This window comes from Cetorhinus maximus, chromosome 9, assembly GCF_964194155.1.
Source record: "Cetorhinus maximus chromosome 9, sCetMax3.hap1.1, whole genome shotgun sequence".
Lineage (NCBI taxonomy): Eukaryota > Metazoa > Chordata > Chondrichthyes > Lamniformes > Cetorhinidae > Cetorhinus > Cetorhinus maximus.
In genome coordinates, this window is record NC_135887.1 from 11,025,385 (window position 1) to 11,046,511 (window position 21,127).

The 21,127-nt window shown below is 40.7% G+C and overlaps 1 protein-coding gene across 1 annotated transcript in view; it reads left to right on the top strand.

Moving 5' to 3' along the window:
* The window catches only part of LOC144684288 (nuclear pore membrane glycoprotein 210-like), a 165,074-nt gene that overhangs the window by 23,178 nt on the left and 120,769 nt on the right, over positions 1-21,127 (top strand). The window contains exons 6-7 of the mRNA XM_078547916.1: positions 2,414-2,546; positions 20,356-20,511. Of these exons, the coding sequence (XP_078404042.1) occupies positions 2,414-2,546; positions 20,356-20,511 (289 nt within the window). The remainder of the gene's footprint in view (positions 1-2,413; positions 2,547-20,355; positions 20,512-21,127) is intronic.

Here is a 21,127-nt window from a genome sequence, read left to right on the forward strand (position 1 = left end):
CTGCAACAGACGCCAGCCAAAACTTAATATTTGCAGGGCAAGTGTAGGTGTGCAATATTTACGGACAAGAACAACTTGCATTTATGCAGCACCTTTAACATGGTAAAGCAACCAAAGGCATTTCACAGGAGCATAATCAGACAAAGCTTGACACCAAAGAAAGATGCATTAAGGCAGGTGACCAAAATTTGGTCAAAGATGCAGATTTGAAGGAGTGTCTTTAAAAGAGAGAGGTAGATGTAGGCAGGGAATTCCAGAGCTTTAGAGCCTAGACAGCTAAAGACACGTCTGCCATTGTTGGAGCAAAGGAAGTTGGGAATGCACTAAAATTGGAGGAACCCAGAATTTTCGGAGGGTTGTAGTGCTGGAGGTTTAGCTACAAAAGATTTAATACATGTGCTTCAGTAGCATTATACAAAATGTAAGGTAATTACTGGAGATATTATAAGCAGTGCTTTCCAATTACTTATTGAAGTGGAAGATTGCTGAAAAGATAAAAATGTCTTCCATTGTTCAGAGCCATAATGGACATTTTTGTGGACAGTTTTAAACAGCATAGCTGTTATTTTCTGAAGTACTTCTTGAAAGTGATTTCTTAAATATATTCATTTTACTTTCTTAGTATCTTGGAAGATAAATGATTCTTGTAATTGTTGAATTTTGGACCTTTTATTAGCTTTTAAGTAGCTGTTGCCCCACACTGAAATTCCCACCAAAAGATTCTAATGGCTTCAACTTTTAAGACCTTCCTTAAGAGATGCACGCTTTCACCCAGTATGTGGTCAGCCCTCCTCATATTTACTTCGGCTCTGTCAGTTTGTTTTATCATGCCTCTGAAACATCTTTTGCATCTTTTTCTACATTTGATTACTATACTAATGAAAGTTGTTGCTTTTGATTGTCAGAATTAGTGTTTCCATACTTGGATCTTAAATTGATTGTACTGCTGCTGCTGCAGAACAGCATAGCTCCATATTTGTATGAAGCATCATTTCCTGAAGCATGGCAACTCAAAACAAAGCTGCTGTTTTTAGTTCAGAACTCAACTTTGTTCTAGACGACTCCGATTCTCCCTCATGGTTAAAGAAGGTCTGCAAAAGCCAACTAGCCCAAAACTACGTTGTTGCCCTGTTTGTGGTAGATAATCCTGAGCTGCTTATGCCCCTGGTGGCCACAATGATGGTCTCTTGTGATACGACCCCATAAATTTTATTAGTGTCAGAGATGGTGCTACATCTAGATGTTTCTAAATAAAACCATCACTTTTGGTGAGTCTTCAAACCACTAGAGGCAGCAGTGCAGCCTCATTTACTTTATTGTGTTGTCACAAATATTGATATAAGCGTGCAATTGAATATTTGTTTTAAAGGCCTCTAAGTCTGAATGTCACTTTATTAATGAGGTAGCAGCAAATAAGGAAATGGTCACAAAATGAAATTCTACAAAGCTAAGAACTGTATCCAACTTGAATATCTGTTTATTTGTCATTTAGAATTTTATTTTGGCTACTGTAGCTGTTTAGATGACCTTTTAAATAGTAGCAATTATTTTCTTTCAATGTATACCTTTTCTAAAGAGACCTAGGCAGATATCATTGTAGGAAGCTAATAATGCTTGCACCTTTCTCAAATAATTTCAATCTGCTTCAGTTGTGATGTGTTTGCTTATTTACTAGTAGCCATATCTAAAAGACTATTTGTGTCAAAAATCTTTTGGCACTTGCTATTATACTCTGATAAATTATTAAATAAAACTAACCTTGGAATTTTGTATTATCCATTATGTATATGTATCTGGAAAACCCAGTAACTGATGTGCATTAATATCTAAGTTGTTAATTTATTAACTAATTGCTATGATTCACTAACATAAGCAAGCATATTTTGTTGCCAATTTCTTAAACAGTGCCTTTCAAAACTCGTGACCAAATTTCTCATTCTTGATATCAATACTAAAGTGTTCACTGTCTTTGTGCTACAGTATCCTTTGAAGTAGTGATAAAACATCCTAGCAAATTAACAAATGAGTCAATGTCATATTTATCCTGTAATCACTTTGTGAAAGTGGAGTAATACTTTTATAAAAAATTCTTTTGACCAATGTGTTAGATTATCATTGTGCTGTACCATAGTATCGAGGGACACAGGTTTGATCCTCAGTGCTTTCAATGTTGATATGAGCCTTGCTGCTGTGGGAGGGCACTGGACAGAATTCAAATATTCCTGCACAGAGGGAATTGAACTTCCTTAATAGGTTCCTATCTCATGCACTTCCAAACACCTGGATAAGAGGTACAATGGCCTCAGAAATAGCATGTGGGGGTGATTTGGAGACATTGGAGTAAATTTCTTTTACTCGTGCGTGTGTACACAGATACATTTAATTAATTCTAACTTGTGATTCTTTCGTCTAGAATGTTCCTGCTGCAGTAATACGTGTCATTATTCTGGAAAACATTATTTTGAGTCCAGCCCATGATATTTACCTGTTGATTGGAGCTATTATTCGCTACAGAGTTGCCAAAGTTGTAAATGGGAAAATGACAGGTAATTTTTCACTAACAACAGAATAGGGAATTGCTGAATCTATTTTGCTTCGAAGCTCAATAGAATTACAATAACAAAATCCTGACCATCTGTTTTGCTTTTCATACTTTCCTTTGGCTATGACTGTAAAAAAAAGTCTTGAAATTAACTGTTATGAACCTATTGGGCATAAAGGTGCAGAAATATGATAACTTGACTAAAATGTTTATAAAGCTTTCTGTAATATGCTGTTTAAATTTTGGGAACTGGGGAGGCAGATTTTCTTAGTGCATAATATGGAACAAAATTAAAATAGTTTTATAAACCGTTGCATTAAGTATACATGCCATAACTGAGCTGCGAAAGCAACATATTCTGATATAATGCATCCTAATTTACTTTTAGCAATGAATTAAGACACTGAATCAGATGTTAAGTTGAATTTATTAAAATTCAAGCAAAATTGAAGTCACTTGGTATATCATGTGTCAATAAAGAGCAGAAAATGGCAACATAAGAGGTGTCACCCGGCAGGCCAAGTTCTAGTAAAGCTGAAGTCTTTGTGGTAGTAAAACTAGTAACACGTAAAACATGCAGAACAAAAGACAGCTGGAAGATCTGTGCTGCAGGAGACTAAGATCTCACACTGTATATTTTTATATATAGATATCCTCATGGCTATTTCCAATTTCAGTGGCTTGTCAACACACAAAATGTATTTATTGGTGATGACACTTCAGGCCAACAAGTATTATCTCATTTCTCACCCTCTCTCCCAAGTTGTGATTCTCATCTCCTGAGCCAAAAAGCACATCTTCCACAATACAGGTGATATTGGCATAAAGTACTTGATATATTTAAGAGTTAACACCACCGGAAAAATGAATTATCCAGCATCGGTTTTCAACCCACCAACCTCTGAGAAGGAATACCTCATTGGACTTGACTCTGGAACGCATGTGAAACAACATTTATTTTCTCTGTGGTCTCTGTACTGTAAATCTTTCTTTTCATTATCCCTCTCTTTACTACCTGAATTTTGAGTGTGTGCAAATAAATTAACTCTTTGAGTTCATCCTATCTCAAGTTTGCTGTGGGGTTATTAATAGGAAATTGGATCGCACCAAAATCAAGGGGCTGGGAAATATGCCACTGCTTATAAAGAGGGAAACAAATCAAAAGACGTATCTGTTTACGGACAAGTGGTGAGAGGAGAAATTAGTAATGTTTAAATTAACCCCCCACCTGCCTGTCCGTAACAGGGCCATTTTCATGTAGTTTTCAAAGTGTAAGAAATGCAGAGGACTGCAGAAAGCATATTTAAAATGGCATGCAAAATTAAAACAGCATGCAATTAAAACAAATTCCATGGGACCAAAAAATGTCTGAACAAAATTCTCAGTTGTGCATTGAAAAGGGTAGCAAAACAATTTAGTCTTCGGAACAAGACAGCCTTTGGAGTCTACCAATTCCAGTAAGTATTTATTTTTTTTCAAAAAAAGATACAGAAATATGATAACATGACAAATGTTTATAAAGCTTTCTGTAATATGCTGTTTGAAATTTTGCAAATTGTGACGGCAGATTTTCTTAGTGCACAATATGGAACAAAATGGTAAGTGGTTTATTAAATTTGTTGCACATTGACGCACAGAAAATCTTTTCCCATAGGAATGTAGATTTCCTCTGATTTTATTCATTGTTCTCGATATACCTAACCTAATACTTGTTGTAAAAATGTCTGCAGTAACTGGATCATCCCAAGTCAGAAACTGAAAGCATCCTTTTTTATGTCAACAGATAATCATTCCAGATGTAGTTCGTCAGAATCACATCTAGAAATGATCACCATCTTGGAGGAAAGTGCGGGCGATGTTGATAAGTATGACGAGGGAGAGAAGCCATCAAACCCCCTAAGGATGTAGGACCTTGGTCCACATTATGCATTGTCCTTCTGACTGGGAGAAGTGTTGCACATTTGGAGCAGGATCTCCATGGAGCTATCTGGTTATGCCAGGCAAACCAGTTAATGACATGTCTTGTACATCAGTCACAGTTTAAGTATTTGCCCTGTGATAAACCCCACACACCAGAGCACAGTGGAGAATGGCATTTAACTGTTTCATCAGGGCATCCAAAATTATCTGTGATGTTGCAGTTGGATAATCAAAAAACAACAGTGTCAGTATAGCATAGAAAGGTGCATTCTGATTCTCAGGAATTGACAAAGCACCTTGGCTCTCAATTAAATCCACTTAGCAGTTGTGAGAAACTAGTGACTAAGCTCTACAGCTCAAGGGTGCTCCATTCTGAACATACTCAAGCCTTCTGAAAATGCACAATGTGGGGTTGTGGAGCCTGTATTCAGATCATCTGGCGCAGTATGACACCAAAACCAAAATGTGAGTCAGTGGAAGATTCTTTCATGCCAAAGCACACATTTTGCTTATATGATTATAAGATGTTTAGTTACTACTCCTTTTTCTGCAATAGTCTTATCAGCAAGTGTACGTTTTCACTTAAAAGCAAATAAAGTTCTTGGAAAGAAAATACTTGAAAGTCATATCCTTTGTTCCCTGTGGTGTTTTCATTTGTAGATTTTAGTTCTACTTTAAGCTGTGAAATAGGCCAAGGACATTAATTATCTTTGAAAGTTTTGTTTATGCTACATGTCCTATCATTAAATAGTTACATATTGGGTGGCTTGGCTTATATAATTGGAAATGAATAATTCATACTTCACATCTCTGCCTGAGCGTCCACCCTTACAATACATTTATGTAATATGACATAAAACTTTCTGTTTTCTATATTGATGCATTCCTCAGGACTCCCTGCAGATATTGATACTCCTAGAGACCCTATCTGTTGTAAGGTGTTGGGCATAGTTTGTTGGAACTTAGGTAGTTCAACAGTAAGTATTTAACTATGAGAAACTGTATACATAAACACAGTAAAGGTCCAAGTTAGGAGCTGCCTCCATGCCTTCTACACAGGGCTCTGTCCAACACTACACTGACCCCTCGGTGTGGGTCATGTGTTCTCTTACATCACTGTGTGGACAGTGCTGTACTCAATCCCATGTTAACCCTTTGTGCCAGACCCTTACTCCACCTCCCACCGAGGTAAATATCTTTATCCAAAGTATTTACAAGTTATCCCAGTATGTCCTCCATGTATTTACATAATTACATGTCTCTGAGTTCATAGGTTTAGGTGGTCTGAAGGCCTTCCACATTTTTTCTCACTACTGTCAGAGGAGTGGTGGGCTCTGACGCTGCAGATAAACGTTGTTGAATTGGAGGTTGTTCTGGCATCTGGGTGTCTTCTCATCCTCTTTTTTCATTCTCTGGCATTGAATTGCTCTTTGTCAATTCCCCAAATGTAATGATAGATAGCGGGTTGGTTTATCCTCTTCAGGGCGGACGAACTCTGGGCTCGTCTCTATGGTGGGTTTTTTCTCCCCTTCATGCAGCTCACCTTGACACACACTGGGATGGAGGATGGCTCTTCCTGTTGTGAGGGTGTGACTTGGTAGTAAGTTCATCTTTGTCTTTGGCTGTGTGGTGCGCTGTTGTCAATGGATGGTTGCTACTCGGTTCCAGCATCATTTGTGGCACTGTCATGCTGTGCTGGGGATTGCAGAATCTGCTCTGTGGTCTCAAGGTTTATAGAGTCAGAGGTCAACAGCACAGAAAAAGACCCTTCGGCCCATTGAGTCTGCGCCAGTCAAATAAGTAGCTAACTATTCTAATCCCATTTTCCAGCACTAGGCCCATAGCCTTGTGTGCCATGGCATCACAAATGCACATCCAAATACTTCTTAAATGTTATGAGGGTTTCCGCCTCTACCACCCTTTCAGGCAGTGAGTTCCAGATTCCCACCACCCTCTGGGTGAAAAAATACTTCCTCGCATCCCCTCTAAACCTCCTGCCCTGACCTTAAATCTATGCCCCCTGGTTATTGACCCCTCCACCAAGGAGAAAAGTTCCTTCCTGTCTATCCTATTTCAATCATGTCCCCCCCTCAATCTCCTCTGCTCCAGGGAAAATAGCCCCAGTCTATCCAATCTCTCCTCATAACTAAAACTCTCCAGTCTGGGCAACATCCTGGTAAATCTCCTCTGCACTCTCTCTAGTACAATCATATCCTTCCTATAATGCGGATTCCAGAACTGCGCGCAATAATCTAGCTGTGGCCTAACCAGCGTTTTGTACAGTTCCAGCATAATCTCCTTGCTCTTATGTTCTATGCCTCGACTAATAAAAGCAAGTATCCCATATGCCTTCTTAACCACCTTATCTATCTGTTCTGCTACCTTAAGGGCACGGTGGACATGCACACCATGGTCCCTCTGATCCTTGGTACTTCCCAGGGTCCTACGATTCATCGTGTATTCCCGTGTCTTGTTTGTCCTGCCCAAGTGCATCATCTCTCACTTATCTGGGTTAAATTCCATTTGCCACTGATCAGCCCATCTGACTAGCCCGTCTATATCCTCCTGTAATCTAAGGCTATCCTCACTATTTACCACCTCACCAATTTTCGTGTCATCCGCAAACTTAGTGATCAACCCTCCTACATTCAAGCCTAAGTTGTTTATATATATCACAAACAGCAAGGGACCCAACACTGATCCCTTTGGAACCCCACTGGACACTGGCATCCAGTCACAAAAACATCCCTCGACCATCACCCTCTGCTTCCTACCACTCAGCCAATTCTGGATCCAATTTGCCAAATTGCCTTGGATCCCATGGGCTCTTACCTTCGTTATCAGTCTCCCATGCGGGACCTTATCAAAAGGCCTTGCTGAAGTCCAAGTAGACTACGTCAAATGCATTGTACTCATCTGCATACCTGGTTTCTCCAGCTGGCATCAGAGTCGAAGGTTGAGGCTCCTCTTATTGCTGGTTCCTCTCTTGATTGTCATCTACTTGAGGTGTCATGGTAACCATCTTGAATAGTTGGCTGGTTTGATCAATGAGGGGCTTCTGGCACCTGTAATGAAACTGGACAAATCTGCCGTGCAAAGAGAGAAGACAATTCATAGCTGAAGTCCCTGTCAAGAGAATCTTTCTTGTTCGAGCTCTGGGGAACTTCCAGTTCTGTATAATTTGTGACAGTGGTTGTTTTGACAACATCTGTTTTGAGGAGATTCAGGGCTACACGGGCGTCTCTGGTCAAGAGAGAAAAAGACTGGTTATGGATGATGTGCATGAGCGCAAATATATGTTTGCCGTCATACTTTAGTGTTTCCAGAAGCATGCCTATGACTGAAAGTCAGGCTCCTCTGGGCCCAAAAAGTGGTCTGCTGTTCATAGCCAGAGGCGTCTCAGCCACATTTCTTTGTCCGATAGGATCATAACACTGGCTCCCATGTCCGACTAAAGTTTGTGAGATGACCATTAACTGAGATGTCCGCAATCCAGAATGAAAATCCAGGATCTTTGACCTCAACCGAGAAGCATGGCTGTGTGTCCTTGGTGTGCTGTCTTGACCTCGTCAATCTTCTTGGGACCTCCCTGCATTCTGGTGTTTTGGCTTTGCACAGCTTCCCGTGCCATATTCGTTACGTTGAAAGCAACGGCTGAAATTGCCAGACATTGATCACACCTGTGGGGGGCGCTTTGCTCCACAGTGCTGGGATGGTCAGTTTATTGATTGGTTAGGGCATTGCTTCCCTTGGCCTGGAGCGTCCCTGTTTCTGTGCTATTTCACTAGCTGGACAGTAGGGTTTACTTTGTACTGTGGTTTGCTTTCTCCCCTTAAAATGGGATCTGTGTTGCAAACTGATTTCAGATTGTCTGACAACCTCGATGGCTTTCTCAAGATCTTCCTTCGCTTGAAGTATATCTGAGTGCATCATCCACCACTCCTATAAACTATTCTATCCCTGATTAACTCAGATTTCATGTCACAGCCTTCAGCCATTTTGTACAGTTCACTAGTGAAGGAGTCGACGGGTTCTCCTGGCTGCTGGACGTGTTTATTAGATTTATTCCTTTCAAGGATTTTGTTACCTCTGAGGTCAAAATAGGCGTCGAATGATTTTAAAACGTCATCAAATTTTTCAGATTTGATGATTCCTGGTCTTGCTATTATGTCGTTGGCTATCAGGCCTATTGCATAAAACAATGTGATAACTTGTTCTGCTTCTGTCTTTTTATGCAGACCTGAAGCAATCATATATCTAAGGAATCTCTGTCTCCATAGTCCCCAATTTTGTGATTGATCTGGACCTTGGATAAGCCCAAATTGATCTTGAAAAGAGTGGATTCCTGATCCATGGTTAAAATTTTTAAATTGCAAGTTCCACTTTAAGAGTTTTCCGAAACACTGTAGACTTCTTCTCAAAGGGTTTTCCCCGCACTTGCCCGTTTTGGCGGGCTCCCGCAATAATGGTGCTTGCAATTTCAGAGTTTATATTTTTTCAACAATGGTTGCCTCGATTGACTGGTTAGAGTCTTCCCCGCTTTAGTGCAATGTTCTTGGGTCTTTTGAAGCGTCAAATCTGGCTTTTGCTGGGTTTTTTTTAAGCTGCCTACTCAGTTACGATTAATTTCCAAATTTTTTTCTTTATTCGTAGCAAGCTCGGCTGCCACTTATTCAGGCGCCAACTGGGGAATTGAGTTTCTAGGACTGATTTTAAATGACAATTTCAGCCCACTGCAGTATTTAACTTTTTTCAGTCCAGGAATTTTAAACCTTTAGCTCCCCCCGCTAGGTCTGCTGACTTTGCACCCCATGGGATTGAAGCTGGACTTCCATGGGATTCTTTGGAGTTTCAGGCAGGAATTTAATTGTTGCTTTCAGCCTCCAAGCCTTTCTTTGGAGCTTCTCTCTGGCGATTTCCTTGTGCGCCTTCATTTTTTGAGCTTTTCTTCAGGTCAGAATGCTTCTTTAATTTTTCCATCAGTTTTCTTCTGCAGTCTCTGATGTTTCACTGCCACAATGTTGTCAGGTGTCACGTGTAGTCCGGTAGATCTTAAGGTGTTCGTAGCCTTAGGTAGTTCACCAGTAAGTACTAGAAACTATATGCATGGGTACAATAAAGGTCCAAGCTAGGAGTTGCCCCCATGCGTGCTTCTACATGCTGCTCTGTCCAACGCTACACTGACCCCTAGGTGCAGGTCACGTGTTCTCTTGCATCACTGTTTAGGCTGTACTCAGCCCCACGTTAACCCTTTATGTGCCAGACCCCTCTACTAAATTCTGAAAGATAACACCAACAGTCTAAAGGAAAACAATGCTATAATTGCAAAGTGTTCAATAGTATAAAGCAATATAGATATAGTAAATCAGCAAATGGAGGAACAGGCAAAAATCTGATGGTGGTGAAACCTCTGGGATCCCTTTTCCAGAGGGAAGTTTGAAAACCTAAACAGGAATACTGGACAAATAAGTAGTGTTGTTTCAGGATATCTTCCTGTATATCAGTATGGGTTAACACTAATTTTGCTTACATTTTGTCAACTATTAAGAACTTGTGGTAACAAGTACTAATGCCTCATAAGAACCAATTTCCTGAATGTGCTGCCAGCGGCATGTTTAGCCTGGAAGCCAGGCATATCCAAATAGTAGTTAGTGCACATTCAAAAAATTACCCAATCGTGCTAGAATGACATACCCATTTTTAGACAAAAAACAGAAGATTCAATGTTCGTTAAAGGCGAAAGAAAATCTAGGAACAATACTTTCCATTCAAAATATACCGCCATACTATTTTTTAAAAAACAGTCCAGCCATTATCTCTCATTTTTGTGGAGGTGTTGATTTTAATGCTAACATAGAGATTCCTGTGTTGGGTCTACCTAGTTGCTAACTAACCCTAACTGACAGGGAGCCTTTGAGAGACTGCTGGAACCAATTAAATTATGCTACTGTTTGAAAATGCATATTTCCCACTTCGGCTGTTTGAAATTTACTATAGAACTGTGCTGGGATGCATCTGGTCACTTCTCATCTGATGTAACTAAAGCAGCCTAGCAACAAGGCAAACCTGACTTGAGAGTCCATGTAGACATTAAGATTGATAATTTCTGCAAAAAAGGAAATAATGTGAGTCTTGTTGTTTGAAAGAATGAGAGACTAATTTGAACAGAAAGCACTAGCCTAACTTTTCTTCCTCTAAGTTAATTTGTTAAATTATCAGAAATGTTTCCTGTGATGTGGATAATGCGATAGCGAATGTCCTTCTTCCCAGATCCGGAGGCCTAATACAGCGCAGTGCATACTTCCATTATGAAGGACACTGAGAGCCTGTGAACAGACAGTATACAGGCCTATTGCAGCCTTGAAAATATTTCAATTAAATATGCCCCATAATCCATCAGGCCACTTGAGCAGTACTATAGTTGCACAGTGCCCTATTGGAATGGCTACTGAAAGGGAGGCTGAAACAAAAATATGAAGCGTTTGTCCTTGCTGGCCCTTCTGTCCTTTCACTTTTTTTCCCACACATGCTTATATCTTTTCCTTCTCTGTCTTCCTTCTGTTGTTCTTGATAACAAGACAGCAACTGGGGAGAAGACAATTCATACTGTTTGCTGGTACCCCAAATTCTAACTACTCCCACTCCCCACCATCATAAGAGCACCATAAGCATCGTACTATGCATGCCAAAAAAATTTGAATCGTTTGACATATTTACATAGAATCATGTTATCAGCTCCTACGCAAATATTTGTTAAATGTCTCAAAGGAAGTTTAAGGCTGCCCGCCTAAGTTAAATATTTTGTTTCATTTTTTCCCCTCTTTTCTTAACATCATTTAATCTTAGTTAGTGGAGTGTAAGGTAAAATATGTCACAGTAATGTTGAACTGCTAAAAGTAAAATAGTAGGTAATGGCATTTCTTGCAAATTAGATGTTTGGTTGACTTATTTAATATCCTGCAAGGTGGTTGAGACAATTTGTTCCAAAGACATTTGCCAGTTTTGTTTCATGAAAGACAAGCAAACATACTTGGAGTGCACAATGCATCTCAGTTTTTTCTTGACCTTTCTGGTCACTGACATATATTAGAAGAATCTCTTGCAAATTTCAGAAGCACCTAGACTTGTCAGGGGATGGATAGACTTCAAACATGTTATGGACAAGGATAAGGGAGAAATGAAACCCCTTTTCCCTTACTATACTGTCCATGATCATGGTATTTTTTTTAAAAGGAAGAGTTATGTGTTTCTTAACCTCTCAGTGTGTGGACAATTTAAATAACCAGCTGGAAACCTTTTGTGTGTTTAAACGAAGAGGATTGTTTATTTCCATGTTGACCCAAAAATCTAATGCGTGTCACTCACACGCGCACACACTCAGAAAATATTGTTACAGAGAATAGTGCACTTTTACAAGTTATAAGCAAAAGAATAGTAATTCACGTGATTAGCTTGTTTTGTGAAAAACAACAAAATGCAGGCCTGGTAAAGAAGAGGTTAGTGTAGTTAAGTGAATTTAAAAGCCAAAGTCATATTTCAGTTGTTACAGGAATCTCTTGAAGAGCTGGACTTTCTGCAGGTCATTAAATTAGTTACTTGTAGTCTTATTACCAGGAGGCCAGTTTTCTTGAAGGTCTCTGTTAACCATACCTCTATTGCATTCTCTTCAACCTCTGCTGCTTCTATCCCAGCACCTTTGGCTCTATTTTAGCCTCTTTAAATTTTACTGGCTTTCCTTTTAACCTCCTTAATCCTTACTGCCATATTGTCTCATGTAGGCTTTTTGGGATTTCCTCAGCCCTCTGCAGCTGAGCAGAATTTTGTTTGTTCCCTTTAGTATTCCCCAGTTTCCATGGACTGTTCTGGACACAGTACTGACACCACACCAAGTCATTTCCCAGCAATAGGCTTGATCCCCCCACCCCCAACTGTCACTACACCAGTGACCAACTTACTGTGCAGGTAGATTTTAACTAAGGGAACCGTCAAGCATTTGTCAGTAAGTCCTTTTATCAATACTATGGTATTTCTGCTTTTGGGTGGCATATCAGCAGCCCTTGCACAAGTAGCGTTTGAAGGCACCCAGTGTCCCTGAGGGTAGTTATCTCTTTTCCTGATGCCTGGGATACAGAGGAAGCTGTTTTCCTTTTGTGGGAAAGGTTCTGGTAGCTTTGCTGGTCCTTCCCTGCTACAATTGAGCACAGGTTCACCATCCTCATGACCAGGCCACTGTCTTGACTGTAGCACCCCCTGTTGGTCTTTTGGAATGCCAATAATTTTCCCATATGTCCAGGCTTTCCATGCTGAAAGTACACTGGGCATGCCCCTGCTAGTTTACCATCCAGGTTGCTCATTTTAAGAGCTGGATATTGATCTGTTTTTTCTTACCTACTCTCCTTTTCTCCTGAGCCTGTTCCTGCTTCATCTATCTCCACCCTATCTCTCCCTATCTTGTAACAATTATTAGACTCAAGTTTATTTTGAGTTGGAGATTTGTGGATTAATTCATATTCGTCTGCTATAATGGCTGCTTGTCTGCCTCTTAAAACTCTTGTTCCTCTATATGGGTTTTAAGTCTGTACAGGAGACAATTTTTGAACTCCTTCAACAGGATTATCTTATCTCCTCGTATGTGTAGTCAATTTTTAGTGCTCACATCCACTGGTCGAATGCAAGTTGTTTAGTTCTTACAAATTCAAGAAAGGGTTGGGTGGACTTCTTGCAAACGTTCCTAAATTTCTGGTGAAATGTTTCTGGTGTTAACTCATAAGCACTCAGGATAGCATTTTTTGTTTACTCATAGTTTGAAGAGCTCTCAGCAGACAGCAGGGAACAAATCTCATGGACTTTTCCTGTTAATTGGACCTGCATCAGGAGAGTCCAAATTTCTTCAGGCCACTCTAACCTATCTGCAAGCTTCTCAAAGGCTATAAAGAAAAAGAATGCTTTAATGTCATCATGATCAAATTTTGTTACTAACCAGGAGTACTTTAAAACATCGAAACTTGTTTCTGAACTGGGGTCACTTAAATTACCAGCAGCTTCTCTACTATGAAAAGGCAATTTTTCCCTAGCCAGTTCAGTCTGCCAATCTTTAATGTCCTTTGATTACTCTTACTCAGCTCTGTACTTTCTTTACTTGGAGGAGAAGAGGGCCGAGCACCAGGGAGAGGTAGACAACGAGTCGGCCCTCCAACCATCTCAATACTGATTGTTGCAAAGGAGATTGCGCTAAAGGTAAACTGAGTCTTGACACACATGGCTATCGGAGTTGGAGAGCAACCCAGCTCCCTGGTGACAGAATTAATCACAACTACAAGGTATATAACAGTCACTCATGTTGACTTGGTGTCATCTGCCAGTGAAATATGATGATCTGCACAATGTTCTTCCACAGGATGAGGATGAAAACTCCTCAGAGGATGCCACTTTGAGGGTGCAACATCACAAGATTCATGCAGACCATGCAGAAGCTCAGATATATGCACTTCGATGGGACCTGTAAGACAGGTAGTTGTGGTTTCACCTGGTGTCTCTAACATCACAAGTGACCAGGAGTAAATGGTGGGGCTGGTACAGCAGTGAAGAATTCCCTCCAGAGGGAGCAGGATGCTTCCAGCTCTGCTCGGCTGGACGCAGTTGCCTGAACCTCTAGGGCTGTCAATGAGGAGGTTAATTCAGGAGCACCAACAAAAAATATGAGATACTGACTAACTTTCTAGTGGCATGTTGTAAGTTTGAGGAGAGATTGGAGGCATCCATCTCAAGCATGAGTGTCATGATGTTGCAAGCCTTTGTGATGATACCTTTGTCCATGGAAAGAGTAGCTGTCTGCATGAAGCATCAAAGGTGGCACTCCAGCAAGTGCATGTTGGCCCTCACCAATGACTTGCACACTGTGCCACACTGAAAACAATTGAGCAAGATCTAGCCTTTTCCCCTCAGTGCTTCACTGATGTGTAAGATAGTGCTGTCCAGTTCATTGTTAGCAGGGAAGTGCAGGTGGGCCATGACATGGAATGGGAATTCTGTTCACCATGTTTCTGCTTCTCACCTGTTGCCTTTCCGTCAGTGTCCCATATGCTGCATTATGCCTCAATGGCTGAGTCTCCCCCTGCCAAGTTCTTTGGTGTGGCCCCCATGAGCTCCAAAGCTGGAGGATGCCAACCAAGAGCATCTCAGCGGTCAGACCAGGTATCTGAGCAGCCTCTACCTCAGCTGAAGCCACAGGGATTTCATCATGTAGGAGTAGCAGAAAAAGGAAGACTTCTCCCTGTCTCTGCCTATTTCTCTGTGTCTGTGCCTGGTGTCCCTGTGTGTATGTGTCTGTCTCTCTCTCTCTCGCTGTGTCTCTCTCTTGCTGTCCATGGCTCTTCCTCCCTGTGTGTCTCTCTCTCTCTGCCTGTATCTCTCCCTCTGTCTCTGTGCCTGTGTGTCTCTCTCTTTCTGTCTCTCCTTCCCAGCTGGCACAGTCCAAAACTTAGCTTGCTCGTGGTACCACAGGGCTGCCAGTGTGCAGGCCTCTGATGTCACTTGCGGTTCTGGCCAGCGCCCGACCTGGAAGGGGTTGGTGGTGGGTAGGAGGTGAGGTTCCCAGAACGAAAAACAGTAAAAACTGGGAAATAAGTACTGGCCTGAATTGTTTTTTCCTATTGGGAGTATGGGCGGTGGGTAAGGGATTGAAGACTAGGGGGTGAGGTAGGGGTGTAGTTACAAGGGGTGGGGTTAGGGGTGGAGGGTAGGGGGCCCCACTAGTCTTGAGACTAGTCCATATCAGGTACCTGAGTCTGAAAAAGGCTTTTTAAAATTCCGGTCAATTCTAAACACATGAAGCACTTCATCTGTCTTTAATTAAATTCAGAGTTGTCCCTGTGTGTGCAAAATGTATAAAAAAAACTTTTAGCCCTTTTCTGCCCATTAACAAATTGTAACCATTTATTCAATCCTAAAGTGAACGTCCAAATTATATATGAAATGTACCTCATATTTACATTCCACGTAACTATATCTCTATATTCCATGATACCGGAAATTCAGAGGCAGATGTGTCCACTACCAGGCCAGCCATACTAATTATACCGAAGGGTTTTCACATACAGCTGAACAGCCTGTAATTAAATGCGGAAGTTGGTAGCTTGAAGCTGTTAGTGTTTTTAACCACCACCTGCTGCCAACTCCACTAGATCTTTCAAGTTAAAATTCCCCCCAGTCTTTTCCCAGCTGGGATCCATTCTGTCACCTGCTGAGGCTTCAGAACTTGCCTTACCCATCACAATCTTCTTACCATGACACACTATAACCATAAACAGACTGTCTGTCATTACTTCCATGTTGATCTCTCTCTCTCAAGTCTACTCTTGATCATCAGTAAAGTGATGGAAAGGGTCATCATAAGTACTATCAAGTGGCATTTGCTTAGCAATAACTTGCTCACTGATTCTCAGTTTGGATTCTGCCAGGGCCACTCAGCTCCTGACCTCATTACAGCTTTGTTTCAAACATGGACAAAAGAGCTGAACTTCAAAGGTGAGGTGAGAGTGACTGCCCTTGACATCAAGGCAGCATTTGAACGAGTGTGGCATCAAGGAGCCCTAGCAAAACTGGAGTCAATGGGAATCGGGGAAAACTCTCTGCTGTTTGGAGTCATACATAGCACAAAGGAAGATGGTTACAGTTGATGGAGGTCGATCATCTCAGTTCCAGGACATCATTGCAGGAGTTCCTCAGGGTAGTGTCCTAGGTTCAACCATCTTTAGCTGCTTCATCAATGACCTTCCTTCCGTCATAAGGTCAGAAGTGAGGATGTTCGCTGATGATTGCACAATGTTCAGCACCATTTGCGATTCCTCAGATACTGAGGGATTGCATGACCAAATGCAGCAAGACCTCGACAATATCCAGGTTTGGGCTGATAAGTGGCAAATAACATTCGCGCCACAGAAGTGCCAGGCAACCATCATCTCCAGCAAGAGAAAATCTAACCATGGCACCTTGACATTCAATGGCATTATCATCGCTGAATTCTCCACTATCAACATCCTGGGGGTTACCATTGACCAGAAACTGAACTGCACTAGCCATATAAATACTGTGTCTACAACAGTAGCTCAGAGGCTAGGAACCCTGTGGCGAGTAACTCACCTCCTGACTCCCCAAAGCCTGTCCACCACCTACAAGGCACAAGTCAGGAGTGTGATGGAATACTCTCCACTTGCCTTGATGAGTGCAGCTTCAACAACACTCAAGAATCTTGGCACTGTCCAGGACAAAGCAGCCCGCTTGATTGGCACCCCATTCACAAACATTCACTCCCTCCACCACCGACACGGTGGCAGCAATGTGTACCATCTACAAGATGCATTGCAAGAACTCACCAAGGCTCCTTAAACAGCACTATCCAAACCCGTGACCGCTACCATCTAGAAGGACAAAGGCAGCAGACACGGGAAAACCACCACCTGGAAGTTTCCCTCCCTCCAAGCCACTCACCACCGTGACTTGGAAATATATTGCCGTTCCTTCACTGTTGCTGAGCCAAAATTCTGGAACTCCCTCCCTAACAGCACTGTGGGTGTACCTACACCACATGGACTGCAGCGGCTCAAGAAGGCAGCTCACCACCACCTCAAGGGCAATTAGGGATGGGCAATAAATACTGACATAGCCAGCAACACCCACATCCCATGAAAGAATATTAAAAAATCACACTCTTATCCCAGTTGATAACCAGCATCCTGAAACAGAAGGTTCCCAAAGTATGCACTGGCCGTTTCTGTGCCTTTTCAAAGTAGTTGATAATAGCAATTGAATTATTATTCTTGAACTGTATTCACAGTGCAGCTACATATAGCACAAAGATTAGAAATGATGTAATACACAAAGGATAATTGGCGAGCAGCTGTGGAATGCAGAGTCTATCTAATGATGGCCTGACAAGCCTAGTCTCGCCCATGAGTGACAATGTATTCTGTTTATAACCCTTGAAAGTGTCGTGAACATGTAAATTTTGTTGTGGGTTGAATGAATTTTGTTGAAAGGAGCATCTGAGGAGGCAAAGTAATACCTAATGGCCCTGGACAATGTGGTCAGGCATTTTCCCAAAATGAATCACAATGCGACAGGTACCATTACTGTCACCATGTTTGCTACAGGAGCTAGCAGCCATTCATAAAATTTATTTTGGTGGGCATAGTAGCCTCCTGGTTAATGTATACTATTGGATTAACAACACAGGGTTACCAGTTCAAATCCCATTGTGCAAGTTGAGAAATTGAAATCAATAAATAGTGAATTGGCAAATTACTTTAAGGGATAGGTCAATAGAGATGTAGTGGCAAACATTTAAGGAGATACTTCAGAATACACAGAATAGATACATTCCAACGAGGAAGAAAAAGTCCAAGGGATGGATAGTATCACACTTTTTAAAAAAACATATAATTGTGCAAAGATAGGGGGAAGATCAGAAGATTGAACAGAATATAAGGAATGGCAAAGGATGACTAAAAGATTAATAAGGAGGGAAAAAATAGAGTGTGAGAGAAAACTAGCCAGAAATATAAAAACAGACAGTAACAGTTTCTATAATTATTTAAAAAAGAAACAAGTTAACAAAGTGAGCGTAGGCCCAATAGAAAGTGAGCCTGGAGAATTGATAATGGAAAACAAAGAAATGGCAGCTGAATTGAACATTTAATTTGCAACCGTCTTCACTATAGAGGATACGAGTAACATCCCAGAAGCAGTTATAAATCAGGAAATGGATGGGAGGGAGAAACTCGGGAAAATTACAATCACCAGAGTAGTAGTACTGAGTAAGTTGTTGGAGCTGTGGGCTGACAAATGCCGGGTCCTGATGGACTTCATCCTAGGGTCTTTAAAGAAGTGGCTAGTGAGATAGTTGTCGCATTAGTTTTAATTTTCCAAAACTCCCTAGATTCAGGGAAGGTCCCATTAGATTGGAAGATAGTAAATGTAACTCCATTATTCAAAAAAATGAGGGAGACAGAAAGCAGAAAACTACAGGCCAGTTAGCTGTCATAGGGAAAATGTTAGAAGCTATTAAAGAAGCTATAGCAGGGCACTTGGATAATTTCAAGGCAATCAGGCAGATTCAACATGTTTTTGTGAAAGGGAAATAATGTTTAACCAACTAATTGGAGTTATTTGAGTAAGTAATGTGTTGTGGATAAAGGAGAACTGGTGGATGTACTGTGCTTAGATTTCCAGAAGGCATTTGATAAAGTGCCACATTAAAGGTTATTGCGGAAAATAAAAGCTTATGGTATAGGGGGTAACATGTTGGCCTGGATAAAAGATTGACTGGCTAACAGGAAGCAGAGAGTTGGCATAAATGGGTCTTTTTCAGGTTGGCAAGATGTAACAAGTGGTGTGTCACAGAGATCAATGCTGGGACCTCAACTGTTTACCCTTTATATAATTGGCTTGGATGAAAAGATGGATGGGATGGTTGCCAAATTTACTGATGACACAAAGTTAGGTAGAAAAGTAAGTTGTGAAGAGGAGATAAGGAGGCTCCAAAAAGATACAGATGGGTTAAGTGAGTGGGTAAAGGTCTGGCAAATGGAGTATGATGTGGGAAAATGTGAAACTTTCCATTTTGGCAGGAAGAATAAAAGAGAAGCATATTATCTAAATGGTGAGAGATTTCAGAGCTCTGAGATGCAGAGGGATCTGGGTGTCTTAGTGCATGAATCACAAAAGGCTAGTATGCAGATACAGCAAGTAATTAGGAAAGCTAATAGAATGTTATCACTTCTTGCGAGGGGAATTGAAAACAAAAGTAAGTAGGTTATGTTTCAGTTATACAGAGCACTAGTGAGACCACATCTGGAGTACTGTGGACTGTATTGGCCACCTTATTTAAGGAAGGATCTAAATGTGTTGGAAGCAGTTCAGAGAAGGTTTACCAGACTAACACCTGGAATGGACGGGTTGTCTTATGAGGAAAGGTTAGACAGGTTAACCTTGTATCCACTGGAGTTTAGAATAGTAAGAGGTGATTTGATTGAAGCGTATAAGGGGTCTTGACAGGGTGGATGTGGAGAGGATGTTTCCTCTTGTGGGAGAATCTAGAATAAGGGGTCGCTGTTTAAAAATAAGGGGTCACCCATTTGAAACGGAAGTGAGGCAAATTTTTTTCTCTCAGAGGGTCACAAGTCTTTGGAACTCTCTTCCTGAAAAGGCAGTGGAATCAGAGTCTTTGAATATTTTTAAGGCAGAGGTGGATAGATTTTTGGTAAGCAAGGGGATGATAGATTATTGGGGGTAGGCGGGATGCAGATTTGAGGTTACTATCAGATCAGCAATTACTAAATGCCAGAGCAGGCTCAAGGGGCTGAATGGCCTACTGCTCCTTGTTCATATGTTCATAATTTGTCGATTTGCACCAGAAAGTGATTGTGGAAGTTGCTGGATTGTCATTAAAAACCCAACAGGTTCATTAATCATCAGGGAAGGGAACCTATCTGGGAGGCCATAATTCCATACTACACGTTTGACTTTTAATGCCATTTAAAGTGGTTTCTTCTGTACAAACAATTGCTGCATCAAGAAGGCAGTCCACCACTATTATCTCAGGGTAACTAGGGATAGGTGGTAGACGCAGACTTCTCAACATCGCCCACATGCTGAGAAAAAAATGATAGAAAAAGTTATTGAAATTTAAAATATTAAACGGAATAAAAAAGCTTAATAAAAATAATTTGGTGGAAATAAATCATTGGCCATTAAGTTCAGCTGGAATTGTTAATGAAACCACTGCAATGATACATGTCTTGTACAACTTTGAGAAGCTATTAAAACATAATGCACATTCACTCATTCAACTAGTATCATTTGAAATGTTCCACATTCATAATACTCTCTTGCAGAAATTGAGATGCCATCAGAACAGTACAGATTGGAATTACAAGATGATCAAGTGAACTCCAGTACAGAGAACACAAGAGTTGCAGAACTGGATTCAGACTCCTGCGTTGTTACAGCACTTCAGATGGGGCAGACTAGCTTAGTTCTTATGTATAAGAGTATCCTTTTTCTGTATACCTACTTTCTATTGTAGTATTGCCCAGACCAACTTATTTCCAACTATATGATTAACATATTACATATTTTAGAACCACTAAAATGAAAAGGATCCACGTGACTGCAAAACATCACTTTCAGTTCATCAAAAGGCGTTGGTATGATATTACAAAACATATGCTGTTGATGTGACTTTTTGTTGAATAGGTTTTTTATATTACAAATTGTGAAGGCAAAAGGTGATATTTTATGTTTAATGTGTAATTGAATCAACAATTTAAAGGGCTATGCTAAAACGATGCCTGAAAAACAAGTTGCTGCATGGTCGCCAAAAGCTGATCAAGATTAACTTGATCTACCCATAGGGTTTCCTGATAGAATGGTCTTGCAAGAAAATATTCTATTTTTCACAAATATTAATGATTTGACAAACTAACAGAAATTCCTGTTCCTGACCTATTCTTGACTTTGTAGTGAAAATACAACTTTTTTAACAGCTAATTTCAAATAAAGAATCCATAGAGTCACAAAAAAAACAATCATTTTGAAAATGTTGCTGTAATTTTAGGGTCAAAAGTTATTTTCTGGATTATGAGTCCAGAATCCATTTTTGTAGAA